The sequence below is a fragment of the Sus scrofa genome, chromosome 18 (assembly GCF_054392235.1).
Source record: "Sus scrofa isolate SSC_HxYL_T2T_F1_AM1 chromosome 18, Sscrofa_HxYL_maternal_Yorkshire_Landrace_v2.0, whole genome shotgun sequence".
Lineage (NCBI taxonomy): Eukaryota > Metazoa > Chordata > Mammalia > Artiodactyla > Suidae > Sus > Sus scrofa.
The window spans coordinates 10,211,309-10,225,335 of record NC_139400.1 but is presented as its reverse complement, the minus strand read 5'-3'; the positions used below and the strand labels follow the sequence as shown (position 1 = coordinate 10,225,335).

At 57.6% G+C, this 14,027-nt stretch overlaps 1 protein-coding gene and 1 long non-coding RNA gene across 7 annotated transcripts in view; one reads left to right on the top strand and one right to left on the bottom strand.

Moving 5' to 3' along the window:
- The window catches only part of PTPRN2 (protein tyrosine phosphatase receptor type N2), a 669,120-nt gene that overhangs the window by 103,649 nt on the left and 551,444 nt on the right, over positions 1 to 14,027 (bottom strand). For 5 of the 6 annotated variants that reach the window (XR_014833401.1, XR_014833402.1, XM_021079161.2 and 2 more), the window contains one exon: positions 6,118 to 6,330. The exons of the other annotated variant lie outside the window; for it this stretch is intronic. Coding sequence is in view for 3 of the 5 variants with exons in the window: in XM_021079161.2 (XP_020934820.2) it covers positions 6,118 to 6,330 (213 nt within the window). In the remaining 2 variants the exon portion in view is untranslated. The remainder of the gene's footprint in view (positions 1 to 6,117; positions 6,331 to 14,027) is intronic. 6 annotated transcript variants of the gene reach the window in all.
- Positions 7,241 to 11,231, top strand: LOC146394852 (uncharacterized). Its single transcript, XR_014833410.1, has 2 exons — positions 7,241 to 7,688; positions 8,757 to 11,231. It is a non-coding gene; the product is annotated as an uncharacterized LOC146394852 (long non-coding RNA).

Below are 14,027 nucleotides of genomic sequence, written 5' to 3'. Positions count from 1 at the left end.
ACGGGATGAAAGAGCCGTCGTCCAAGGGTCCCTCTCAGCGATTCAAGGAGCTGGTCCACCCTCCGAGGGCGGCGTGGTCCGCAGCAAGGACCCTCGGGGCTGGAGGGGCACCTTGGCAGGGGGCTGTCCCACCCGGTCCTGCGGCCACACTGGCTGTCCTGCCTCCGTCCACCCCCCCACCCCCCACCTGCTCCCTGCTGAGCCCTCGAGCGGCCAGGACCCCCTCATCCTCCTGCCCGTCCATCCGGGGCTGATCTTCGCGGGGCCGCCACGCACCGGCCACCCACCAGCGGCCTTGCTCCCCTCCCCGGAACATGCAGTGTTTGAGGCCGGCCTCAGTCCTGCACCTCTTGGTTATCCACAGGCCAGCGCCTCGTCTACAAAACGTCATTGGCTCAGTGGCGACAGGGTGGCGACTTTCCCTGCGTGTCTGTGCTGCGTCCCACCAGGAGGAGGAAGGCGGTGGAGGGGCCTTGAGATCCGGGGGTCGGGCCTGTCCCGGGAGCATCCTGGGCCTACTCTCTGCGCACCTGGGCCTAAATGCCTGGGCTCTGCCACCCGCTAGCCACGGCGCTGGGGACCGTCATGACCCGATGCCCGCTTCCCCCACATTCACAATGTGAGCTGCTTGCCCGAGTGACGATGTGCTGGAGACAAGGTGGCACCTCTGCGGGCATCGCCCGAGGGGAGCTGGGAGCTGGGGCAGAGGGCGGGGCTCTTGGGGGCCCCCCCGCCCACGCAGGGCGCCTCCACTTCTGCAAGGTGGAAGCACGCTCTGACCTTGAATATTCCCCGTTTCCCCCTCTCTGCCACCCAGCTGCCAAGTGGGGACACTCTGTTTCTGGGGCCAGTACAGAACACAATGGGAGGACCCAGGACACGTTGCCAGGCCCAGAAGAGGGAAGACAGCCCGGCGGCTGGGCACCCAGGCCTTCCCCAGGGCACAGTTCTGCGCCCATCCCGCCCGCACACCGTGGAAATGAGACAGAGCCGTAAACCAGCCGGGAGAAGCCGCAGAACCCAGGCTCGGGTTCTTCGTGTGAGACATTCCATGTTTTATTTGCAAATATCTCACCGAGGGGTCTGATATTTTGAATTAAGTCTGATCTAATTATCACGGTCTGATCAAGGAGGCGGCCTGCTACATCGGGACGGCAACACGCCTCCTTCTTACGTTCAGATGTTTCTTTGGCAATCTTGCCAGGCTCCAGCCTCCCCGAGAAGATCTATTTCCACATCTCGGGAGCTATTTTTGAGGAAAGATTGCACAGAAATTGGAGAACGAGCGGGTAGTCGCTGCTTTTGGAAACTGCACGTCTGAAAATGTAAGATGTATGAGAAAAACACGCACCAGTTTCACGTCTTCCAGCAACACGGTCAGACCTGGGGTGGGAAGGAATCTGGAAGGGACACCTGAGCCTGCGGCACAGAGCTCGTCGCTTTGACCCGATACGGGACACACGTGCGAAAAGCTGGTCCTGAAAACGTTCTGGGAAGACGGGTCCCTTTGCCTTCTTCACCCCGAGTGAGCCAGCTCCCCGGGTTCTCCCAGGACCGCCCGACACGCATGCCGGCACCTGCCAGCCAGCAACACGGCGTTGGCTTAGCATCCAGGGGAGCCCAGCAGGCCACCGAGCCTCTCTCTCAGGAACCTGACAGACCAAATACACACCCCTGCAAAACCGATCAGAACTGGGAGAATTTCCGGGGATTCCACCTGCGGGCCTTGGGACCACCAGCTGCTCTGCTGAAGCAACATCAGAAAGACTCCGGGTCTCAGGCTCGACTAGGTTATGAGGAGAAGCATCATTATTGGTACTTGAGGGCACTTTTCCATGTCTGAAGCAAGATAGAGTTTGCTTATTGGAAATTTGCAAAAAAAAAAAAAAAAAAAAAAAAAAAAAAAGGTGTTTAGAACTGACAGTGTAAACTTAAAGCCAAGCCAAGCCCTGGACAGAGGCCCACTGATGGAAATGGGAAGAACTCTTCTAGAAGCTCGTGGGCTCGCTCAAGTAAACCTCTGGAATGCACACCGTTTCCCACCTGACTTGGGAAAGCGCTCTGTGACCAGTGGTACCCAGGTTAGAGAAAACTCACCTAGGGGACGGTCCCTGATTCAAAGGCCAGGGGAAGAGCCAACCTGTGACATGTCCCCTCTCTGAGAGCCCCGAGGCGAGGGGTCAGGGTGTGCGCAGCCTACAGGCGCATCAGCCCGAGTCAGGGGGGCCACCGCCGTGACCCCCTGTCTCGAGCTAATGGGATGGGCTCCGGGTGGCTGCTTACAGGGGTCCCGCTGCCCGAAAGCGGCCTCTCTTCTGGGTCTGGTCCCCATGGCCTCCAAAGAGGCAGGCAGCGTGGGTGATGCGGGCGAACCCATCCATCAAAGGGCCGTGTGGAAATTCCGCAGACCCGGTGCCTCTGGGGGGAGGCTGGCAGGATTCGGAAGCTGCTGCGCGGAGCTGATCAAAGCCCGCAGGACACGGAGGGAGCGCTCAAAGAGCCTCGGGGAGAGGGGGACCGCTGCCTTTCCGTCTTCTCACCACCCGCTTCCACGTAGTTTTACCCACAGAAGTGGGACACCCACGGGAAGACGCATGGGTGCTGGCGCCGACCCTCTCGCACCCCTGTGTGCCCCCTGCTGCCCCTAGGGAGCGCGTGTGTACACCCTCCCGTCACACCACAAGCCATCAAATGACAGCGAAGAAGCTGGCTCTTTAGATAAGGAACTACAGATTTAATCCAAGTATATTATGTGTGTATATCTATTGGAGAAAAATAGCATTTATTGAAACAATGAGCCCAAGGTTGGCGGCGGTATTCCATGAACACACAGCCTTTAAAAATGGATTTCAGTTATTCTGAAAGTTAATACACCCAATACTTCCAAGTCTGAGCACATTAAACCTTGATAGATGAGCGGGAGAAATTGATAACCTGCTCAGTGTTCGAGAGTCTATTGAGAAAGATTTGATTCTCTACCTGGTACAGCCAACGAAAAGACACACTTACACACGTGCAAATTCAACCAAGAAATCTTTAAAATGCCGAGTCAGCCTATGAAACAGCTGTGTTTCATAGGAGGAGAGAAAAAATAAAATGTTCAAACATAATGCAAACGACTCACAGGTTTGAAACAAGCCCACAGATCCTCCAGGAACACATGCAGCCACTGAAACGCCAAGCCATGGACGGCGTACGAGACCCAGGGGTGCCGGGCAGATGGCCCGCCAGTGACTTCAGGGACAGATATTAGGCGACTCAGACCAACGCCTCACGGTAACCCCAAGAGGCCTTCCTAAGAGAGGAGTCTGGCAATGGCACCGCTGCTGCGCCGTTGCATCGGGACATGTGGATTCAGGGGCCTCTGGGAGGAAGAGGCACCAGGCCCTCCGCAGCGGACCAGCCCGAGCTCCCCTCCGCTCTGTCCGAGGCTTCGCACCTGCCCTCCCCGCAGGAACACTCAGCTGTGTCCTTTAAAGGGTGATCTGATGTTTCCAAGGCCAGGAAAACGTGTCACCCACGTTCCCAGGCCACGTCTCCCCTAGCTCCGCAGCCATTGGTCTCCTTTTCAGAAACTTCATAAGATGCATTGAGTATTTCCATCACATTCCCATGAAATAAAGCCTCATATTAAGTTGCTCACTTTTCCTGGTCACCTAGTAAAGAGAATCAGACGTGGGGGCGGCGGCGGGGGGGGGGGTGTACCACCTCATCTTATCATCGAATGAGCAAAGGGCAGAAGTTGCCTGATTTGAACTTGAAGCACTGAAGCAATAGGATACTGTCCTAAAATGCCCGTTTTCTGTGTGAAATACTTTCAGAAACTTTGCAGACAGATTTTTACACTGGAAGGGGGCTCCCCCGCAGCCCCCGAAAGCCCGAACGGGGTGTGGCTGCACGAGGGAGTGACACCTGCCTCTTTGCCAACGTTAAGCTCCTCGGTGTCATGAGTCCCCTAAGGCATGACTCAGCTGAATTTAGAGCCCAGATCAAGACCTCCTCATCCCCCTCGGCTGAGGGGGAACTCAAAACAAGTCCAAACAGCACCACAGCCTGGTGCTCCTGCGTTCTCACCAGAAAACAGTCCGCTTGGAGGGACAAGACCTCCACAGGTTCCATCAAAGCATTTCTCGCGAGCGTGTTAAGCAATGATTTCCGAGCGAAGCCCCTGAGAAAGCCCATGACCATTTTACTTCGCCATGTTCCTAGACCATATTTTGGGGGGAACTTTTTTTTTTCCTGTGCTCCTTCCCCTTTTTATTAATCTGAATGGCAGAAAAGCACACATTTCATTTATGGTCTGGATTACAGATTCTTATTAAACAAACCAGAGCTCATTATAAAATCAATATCAACTTAACCACCGTGCCCCCAGGAGGAACAGCACAAAGGTCACTCGGAGAAATTCAAACAATTTTCCTGCTGGAAGGGCATGATTTTAATTACAGATACTATTAATTAGAGCTGTCACTGGGAAGCTTTTTTCTGTTAATTATCACAAACTCAGCTCCAAGGATGCATTTGCAACCTGCACTTTGGTCAGAACCCGTCATTTCTGCATGCGAGTCCAAGCCTCCCAGTCTATCAATATTTTATATTCGAATTTCAAAGCGTATCAAAGGACGCCAGGCCTTCTCAAAACCCATCCCTCTGATCTCCCGTCTCACATCGGGGACGAGCTGGTGTGATAACTTATTTATGTCCCGGCACAGACTTGGCCCATGAGCCCCTGGCCCCCTGCACGGACAGTCCTGCTCGGGAGACTTGCTGGATGCACGCTTTCTTGCTTCTGTGACATTGTTTCCCAGGCTGCTGCTTCTTCGAACGTGCTTTTTCCTTTGCTTTGAAGCAAAGAGAGCGCTACATCAGAAATGCCAGCTCCCGCACATATCAAGGTGTCATTTCTTCCTGGGAAAAGATGGGGCTGACCCAGCTCAGGACCCCCTCCCGAAAACCAGTTTTCTTCGTTCAATACCAGCGAGAGCTCTGAAACGGGAAGAAGGCTCTCTCCTGGCCTTAAAGCAGAGCGAGCCTATAAATGCACCCCAGCTCCTTAGGGGACCCGGGGTCAGGGAGGCTCTCGGACAGGCTCCTGGACCACAGGGGTGGGGGGGGGTGCCTAGAGGAGCTTGGCCCCACCCCAGCCCAGCGGTGTAACTGCGATGATGGGATGATGACAACCTTTAACTTAGAAGGAGGTTAAAAGCGAACGTGTCATGTATGTGACACATTTCGCGTGACCACGTGACTCAAGAAAACAAAGACCTCCAATGGGAGAACAATCTTTTACAAAATACATCGGCTGAACTTGAGAAGCAATGATTAAGCAAATAGCCTTCACAGATGGGGACATGTACTTGGAGTTAACTTTGGTTTTGTTTAAGAAGTCAGAGGCCCTGACTTGTGTATATTCTGGGCTCGCATGGCTGTTAAAACCGAAGGTCTGTCCTCATAACGGGACATTATGCCCTCGGAAGGGTATGCCACCTCTCTGTGCCTGTTTTTTCCTGTCCAGTTGGGCCTGAACCGGCCTCCCCTCCTCCTCCCTGGCTCCCACCTTGTTCCCAGGTGTGTCTGGACCGCCCCTGCCTCGCCAGCCTGCAGCTCCGGCGCTGCTCTGCTGAAGGCATCCTGGTTACACCTGCCTCCCCCCAGACAACAGCAAACCGTGGCCACGGACCAGATCAGAGGACCTTTGCATAGGAGACCCTGAGAAAACGGGTGATTTAAGAGACATTTTCAAACAGTCACCCAACCACTTTATCTTACAAGCCTGGCATTTTTTTTTAAGTTAAGAGTGGCCCAAGTAAGGAAGGTAGCAGATAATCATAATTCGTCTATTGTACTTTTCTCACTTTTGTAACTAGCAACCTGCTCTCACAGCTAACCTGAGACCGTCCAAGAACCGCCTAAGACGAATGCAGAGCCGGAAAACTGTGGCTGCAAGTATTTACATGCATGCTAATGAGAAGTCTCAAATCGTCATCACAGAAGAACCCGAAGGATGTCTACACCAGCAACTGCTGGGCGTGGGGGAGGGGCCAGAGTCGAGTTAAACCATCTGTCTGCTCCAGCGACGCCTGGATGGAAACAGCGCTTGAGAAAGGCGCTGGTTACCTGGTAGGCGCTGGGGGCATCTGGGCCCAGGCTGCCCCCCAGTCCCGAGAGCTTCTCCTTCAGCCTGTGGTGAGAGCTGTGTCGCAGGCAGTAGATGACGCCGGATGCCAGGAGGACCCCCACGATGGCCACGAGGGAGATCAGGGTGAGCACGATGAACTTGGTGGAGTCTTCGGGTTCTGCCTGGTGAGGCAGAAGCCTGAGTTTGCTTTTCTGCAGAACAGGAGAGGGGGAGCGAGTTAGTACCCAGGAAATCAGGGCTCCGAAAACCATCCTTTTCAAAGGCAACCGAAAGCAGAAAGCGCAGCACAGGCCAGCTCTGGGCTGGTGTTTAACAGCAGTGTGGCCGTCCCGGAGGAAAGCACGCCCAGGACCCAAAGCCAGAGGGACGTCGGAAGTGCACACCACAGGCTGCGGTTTTCAAGAGGAAAGTTGGAAGCATCCTTTTTTTTTCTTAACAGCCATCGTGTCTCAAACTTAACAGAAAGTTGTTGGCTGCTAATGCACTGTCTTAAGTAAAACTAAGCGTCCATCCCTTCTAAGCCGACGTGAGGAGGATTCAGAGAGTGGGCATCGCAAACGCTGGACTTGGGGACGGAGGGATGGCTGGGGTGCCTAGAGCCGCTGTGCTGAAGAGCAGCACACATCCACGTCCAACTCGAGGCACCTGATTTCGCTGAGTGGCCCGCTGCTTATTCCTGGTAATTCTGCAGGATGTTGCCATCCTGGGGGTAGAGTCCCAGCTCAGGGGCGTGACCACACCCAGAGCAGAAGACCTGCCACTTCACACCTCAGCACTTTGCCCTGAAAGGAGCTGCAAGACGTGGGGCGGTGGGGGGCGCGGAAAGAAAGCCGGTGGGCCAGGAGCTCCCTTGGCAGCAGGGGGCGGGGGGTGGGGGGTGGGGGTGGGGGTGGGGTAAGGGAGCCCAGGTCCCCGCGATTCCCTGCTTCACACTCCAGGAGGGGGTGGCTCTGAGCATCCGCTTGGTGGTTTGCCCCGTCTCCACGTGCAAAAAGTTGCATAGCGCTCGCCCTCATTAGCTTCATTATAAGAAATATTAGCAACAATTAAAAACGCCAGGGGACGATGGAAAGACTCCGGCCAGCACACCCTTCCGCAATTACTCAGAAAATGAATAGCAACGCGCGCCCCCGCCTCAGTCCTGGTGGCTACAAGATGAGAACAATTAGCAAACTCCTCTCCACCACCTAATTTCGCGTGGTAACAAAATGGATTTTTCCCCATGAATGCCTGGCCGGCCTATTCATTATCGCTCTTCTATTAGTAATTTTCTGCTCCGCATTCAGCCTCCCCGCTCTTCATCTCCCGTCGCCGAGTGTACACAGGGCCTCTGATGTCAGGCCGGGCCATTTTTATCTTGTAATCATAAAGGCCACCAAAGCAATTATCGCCGGTCTTGACTGGAAAAGCTGGTCATTAATTAGCCTCCTTTTTGCCTTCGGTGCCGCGGATTAGCTGGTGCCGGGACTGGGTTAATGGAAACGCGGGCGAAACGAGAAAAGACGCCGGATTTTCTTGCCTGGATGCGCGGCTCCGAGGAGGACGGCAGGTTCGCCAGCGGCGGGAGGGACGGAGCAGCGGGGACGCGAGGGGGAGGCGCCGAGGGAGGGGCAGGGGGAGGGACCCGGGACGCCTGGCGGGTGGGGGCGCGGGGCGCGGGGCGCGGAGCCCCCGGCCCGGGTGGCCGGTCCCCTGGTCAAGCGGGGAGCGGCGGGTGGGAAACCCCTCCCCCTCCCCTGCCCCCGCCCCTCCCTCCCTCCCCCCCTCCCTCCCCGGCCCGCAGAGCCGCTTCCAGAAAGAAGGCACCCCCAGGGCTGCCCGATCACCCCCGCCGCCCCCCGCTCCCCTCGGCAAAGGTCCCCGCCCCGCGCGCCCGGAGCCCAAACCACAGAAATAAACAGGCGGGACCCATCCGCGGTTCCCGTCGGCCGGGAAAGGGCTCGACCCCCGCTCCCCACCCCCCGCGTTCGCGCCCATCCGCCTCGGCGGGTTAAAGAGGGGCGCCCCCCGCCCCACGCCCTCCCGGCCAGGCGGCGCCACCGGGCAGCTCAGACCCTGCCCAGGACGCGCCCCCGGAGGGCGCCAGCGAGGCTCCAGGCTGCCCCCGGCTCTTGGTCCGACGATGCGCCCCTCCCCGAGGTGCCCCCTCCGCTCCCGGGGAGACGCCCGACTCCACACGCGGCCCCCCGCGCCGCTCCGAGCCTCCGCAGACCGAGCAGAGACAACAAAGAGGGGGCGCGGCCGACAGAGGGGGCGTCCCCCGCTCGGCTCGCCGGTCGGTCACTGCAACCCCCCCCCACCACGCCCCAGGCTTCCGGGGGACCCCCCAGGGCCCACGTGGCGGACTGCGTCTGGGAACAGGGGCTTCCGGAACGTTCCTTCCCCGCGATGGAAAGTGCACACGCGTGGTGACCAGCCCAGCTCCGAGGGAATGCGCGGTGCCTCCGTGTGTGGCGGACACCTCAGGGCGCCCCCGACGGCCACGGCCGTCCGTTCGCAAAGGCGCTGGGGACCGAGGCCGGGAGCAGGCCGAGGGCGCTGGGTCCCGCCGAGCAGGGCGCCCGCTGGCTCACCGTGTGACGGGCACAGACGCAGCTCGATTGTCGCTCGCTCCCAGGTGAGAGGCCAGGAACGCGCAGGGAGCCCCACGGACGGGACGAGGCCGGTGGCGATGCCTGCACAGGACCCTGGCCCAGATCTGGGGCGACAGACGAGACCCGGAGGGATGCTCGCGCGGGAGGCCCGGCAGCCTAAGCGTCGCCGCTGGCCCAGCTAGGTCCTTGCTGCCGGAAACCGACGGTCACCGAGACCCGCGACGTGCTCCCCGGCTGCTCCTCAAGGGGCGAGCTTGGAATTTACTCAGAGGTTAAAGAAAAATGTCAAGGAGAGTGACTGCCCAGGTCCCTCCTCCTGGGCCCCGATCGCCTCCTCCCAGCTGCCCAGACCCCGCTGGGTCCCCAGTGATCCCGGGAGGGAAGAGGACGGCCGCCACGCCCACTGAGCCCCATTCCCTATAATCTCCTCCAGCCGCCGGCCGGAGCTGCCCGCGGAGAAGGGGTGACAGTGGCGTCCAGGCTTCCATCCGCAGCCCACGCTCAAGGAGGCCCTCCTGCTGCCGGGGGAGGGGTCCCTTGGAGGTTGGGGTCAGTGGCAGGGGTCATGGTGGGGCCTGGACAGTGGGGCAGGTGGAGAAAGTGAGGGAGAGGCAGGGGTCTGATGGGAGAGCAAGCAGGATGTTGGACCGAGGGGGCCGCTGGTTCCCACCACTCTGACCGCCAGGTCGCAGGCTCCTAGGGCCAGGCTGGGAACCCTCCCTCCTGCTGGCCCTGGGCACCTCAGTCCCGGGTGACTCCAACATCCTACCCGCTGCAGTCCGGAGGGTCAAGTCAAGAGGAAACACTGTAGGCTGCCTGTCTGGTCTTAGGCATCCCATAAGAAATAAAAATGTTTATTTTATTTTTTTTAATTAAAGGGAGGGACCGCCCCACCTTGGCATAGCGATGGAGTTTAAATAACGACGACTGTTTGAAATCCTTTCTTTTTTGGGGGAGTTAAAACATATCTTAACCCCCTGGCAGACCAGGATATTTAAGAGGAAGAAAAGGCTGCTGTTGCTTCAAAGGGAACCCGAAGCACATCCTGCCCGGAGTGACCTGGAGCCCGGGCTCCCGGAGGCTGAGCGACTGGAACTACAGGTGCTCTCCTGCAACCCTGGCCTGGGGCTGGGCCCTGCCGAGAGCCCTCCACTAATTACAGGCATCTTGTCTGTCTTGACTTGAAATGGAAAGAAAAATAATGTTTAAATATTTATGACTTTGACATTTACAGTCCAGCAAAAAGCGGACCGACCGCCCCCTGTACGGTGGCAGCTCGCCTCCTCCCGGAAAGTTGGGAGCAGGGAGGAGGGAGGGGGAGGGCGGAGGAAGGAGCAGGCCTGAGCACCCTGGTCACACAAGGACCCTGGGCCGTCTGGGTGCCCCAGGGTGCTGGGGACGTACAGACAAGCACTTAATACGAAGCTGTGAAAACAGAAAAAGTCCGATTTTTAACACTATTCGCAATAGTTAGGTCCACTTCACATCACGTTAGCTGTATCTCGAGAATAAACGGAAGCACAAAATTGCCTGCTTCTTCCACTCGACCACCTCCACCTGCAACTCCTTGCATTTAGAATAAAAAAATACTGCCAGAGCGGTGACTTGTAGCACATGTGTGACCACAGCGACAATCAGTGGAACTGCTCTGAGGATCTACAGGCACTTTTCCGACCTATTTAAATGATTTTGATCTGTGCTTGCAAGTGCAGATCCACGGGGCTTCCCTTACATGATCTTCTGAGCCATTTTTGGCGACATGTCTTCAAAACTTTTATTTTTAGCTGTCCACGTGGTAAGCTTAAGATAAAAGAGGAGAGAAGGCAAGAGAACATTCTAAACCCAAACGTGATGGTGAGAACTGTGGCAGCCACACAGACCCACAACTTTATGGTAAAAACATTTGTTGACAGGTCGAAACATGCAGTATTTTTCCAAGGCAGTGCAGTGTAACCCGTTGGCCAGAGTAATTCATTATTCAAGTCATTGACTTCCATTTGAAAACACACTTGTGCCTCCAAACTCATGGGCATACGCATGTGATTTCATTGATACTAAACTTCTAATATTGTCAATGTTGTCACTTGTGTCATTTCTAAAGAATTTGCAAACGCAGGCTACTCCTGTGCTCCTCTGCCGTGTTAAGTTACTACCATTCTAAAGACCTTTTTCCCCTGTAAAATTAATGTTAAACTACTAATGAATTGCTAAAACACGTCTGTCTTTGGTTTCCCAGATGAATCATCTTAGAATTATTTGGAAATATCACACTAACTACTAAAATCTATTTACTAAAATATAGTAACTATCACTTTAAAGCTGATCCAAAAAAAATTTTTTTAAAACAGTTTTCAGGCCCTGGGAATGGCCAAACTTAAAAATATGGAGGGGGGGGGTCTTAAAATATTTTGAAAGTATTTTTGAAAGCTGTTAACCGAACTATTTTTAATTTGGAACTTGCCACAGAATTCTAATAAATGAGAGAAGTCAGGCGGAAATAATCGTGTATTAATTCTCTGCATTACAAAATCTTTTCAGAAGCTATTATCAGAGCAAGAGGCATTGCAGTCTGAATTCAGGGTGGGAGAAATCCTTTGTGCAACTGAAGGCTATTGTTCGCCTGTGCAGATGAAATTGTACTTGCAAATCTGCCATTCAAGTAGCCAAAAAGGCGGGGGGGGGGCATATAGGCAAAAGAAAACAATCTCCAAGAAATAATTATTCTTAAATATAAACTTTAATGAAAATAAGTGGGGATATGCTGTTTTCCAATAGGCTATTTGTTAAGGTTTTTCCACACAAAAGATTGTAAACTGTCCATATGCATCTTCGAGCACTTCTAGACATCAGTTTTGGGGAAATACGCTGTTTGAAGGTATCAGGGACGATTTATGTGTACAGTCGGAAAAACCCCCCTGGGTGAACGGATTTTTAGCAAAGATGGATAAACAGCAAATGGGCTCGGAAAAAAAGGAGGGCGGCCCTCTGAGAAAGGACGAACGTGGCTGGGCCCCAGGAGGAAGCCTGTCCAGCCGTCTTTCCCACCCACTGCCGGCGTTTTTATTGCACCCAAACTCGGACTCGACCAATAAACTTGAAGCGCGGCTCCAGGCCCGCGCTGCTGGCTGCCGGCTGCTGGCTGCTCGCTGCTGCCTGGGTCTGCGGCACGCACGGTCGGCCTGCGGCCGCCAGGACCCCGTGCGCGCCCCTGAGGGCAGGTGTTCCCGGGTCCCCCCTGCTTGGAAGGAGTTTTTCCTCCGCCAGAAGCAAGCCCTTCTCAGGACTGGGGTTTCTGCCTCTTCTTTTCCGAGGCTGGGAAGCCGCATCCTAAAGACTCTCTGGCGTCGCGGGTCAGGACCCCGCGGCGGTGCCACTGGGAGCGTGGGTCCCGGGGGCGCACGGCCGTTTTCGGCCCCTCCCCTTCCACCCGCCGGGCTTTCTCGCTTCTTCCCTGTGTCTCCTCCCTTTCTTATTTACACGATCCGCAGAGGGGTCGGAAAGATCAGACCGCAGCGCCGGACACAAAGGGTAGAGGGTTCCTGGGAGCCTCGGGTATTCACAGCACAGAGGGGGGTCCCCAGGCGGCCTCAGCCCGCTTCCCGCCAGGACAATGCGAGGGCCCAGGCTTCCCCGCCACAAAGCGCGCGGGCCGCGGGCCCCGGATCTGTGTCCCCAGCGAAGCCCGCGCCCGCTCCGGGATCCCGGAGCGGCACAGGCCCCCTGCCTCACCTCGCCGCCCCTCTCGGGAGCCAAGCGGGGGTACTTAGCTGCGAGGGGGCCGATCCTCCTGTGCTGGTAAAGAGAAGGAGCGTCGGTCTCCTTCCTGCACGTGAACCTTCACCTCCTCGCACTCTTGTTCGCATCTCAGTTCGGAGCAGGCTGGCTTGTCCAGGACCACTTGGACCCGCAGCACCCCTGACCCCAGGCGGAGAGGCTCCCCGGGGCCGACCAGGGGCCCCTGGACTCCAGAGCGAGAGGATGCGAGGGGCAGGGACAGGGGTAGGGGGCCCGGCCCAGGACGCAGGGCGGTTGGCGGGCGCAGGGGGTGTGCACGGCGGCCAGGGCGGCAGGGACCCACGGGGTGGGGGTGGGTGGGGGGGTCCTGGCCACCCTCTGGCTGTGCGGTTGGGGGGTGCGGTAGGCACTGGAGACTGTGACAGATTCCCCCCCGCCCCCCAGCCTTCCAGCGTGGAGCTGGGCAAGCTCTGAGCGCTGATGGCACTAAAGCGCGGGCAGGAGTCCTTCCCCGGCTCTAGAAGGCCTATTCGGCTGAGGTTTCCACCCCTCTTGTGGGGTCTGTCTGGCTGCCCCTGCCCGGCTTCTCTAAAGCCTCGAAGCAGGTCCCAGTCCAGAACCACACAGGTAGTTAATGAAGGAAGGAGATGAAGTCCCTCATTTAAGCAGCTCCGCGGCAGAAGTTTCTCTGGCGAGCACGCGCCCGCCTCACCTTGGCGTGGGGGGCGGGGAGGGGGGATCGCAGGTGCCTTTTGGGGGAGGGGAGGCGGCCGCTCCGAGGCGTTTCTCCGACCGGCTAAGGGTTGTCAGAGAACCACGCGCGCTCTCACAACGCCCCGCTTGCCCACCCTGCGTCCTCCTGGGACGCCTCGACAGCACAGGGGCGCGCTCCCGGACCCAGAGGAGGAGGGCGAAGGGCACCCCAAAATGGGCTGGGAGGAAAATGCCCGCACGTTGGTTCCTCTCCACCCCGGCCACTCACCCTGTCCTTCAACCCTCCCCCCATGGGCGCCCCCCGCCCCCGCCCCCTCTCCAGAGGGTCTGAACTGCCCCGAGTGGCTCGGAGAGAAGTCGGAGAAGCCGCTGTCCCCGCTCAGCCTCGGGGGTCTCCGTGGGGCGCTAGGAGAGGGACAGAGCCCACCCCTCAATATCTGCGTCCGGGAAGAGCTGCGACAACCGGGCCATCCTGGGTTGCCCACCCTCCACCACTTGGGGGGATGACCTCACACGCAGACCTTCCCAGCCAAACAGAGCCTTTGACAGGCGTCCTGCTGCGAGTCGGAGTTTAGCTCCTGGACCGGTCGCCCATCCGAGCCCTCCGCACCCTCCACCCTTCGGAGGCTCCGGTTCCGAGCCCCGCCACCTACACGCCTCGGTGATGCCCTCGGTGGATCCCTCCCGCAACCGACCCACCCCTGTCCCCTCTCCTACGGCCCCACCAATGCCCACGCCCCGGCCCGGCGCCCCTGGTTACCTGCATTGGGGCGGGCGCCCGGCGCCCAAGCCGGAGGAGACAGGGACGCGTGCCCGGCCGGTCGGCCCCGGGGCGCGGCGGCCGT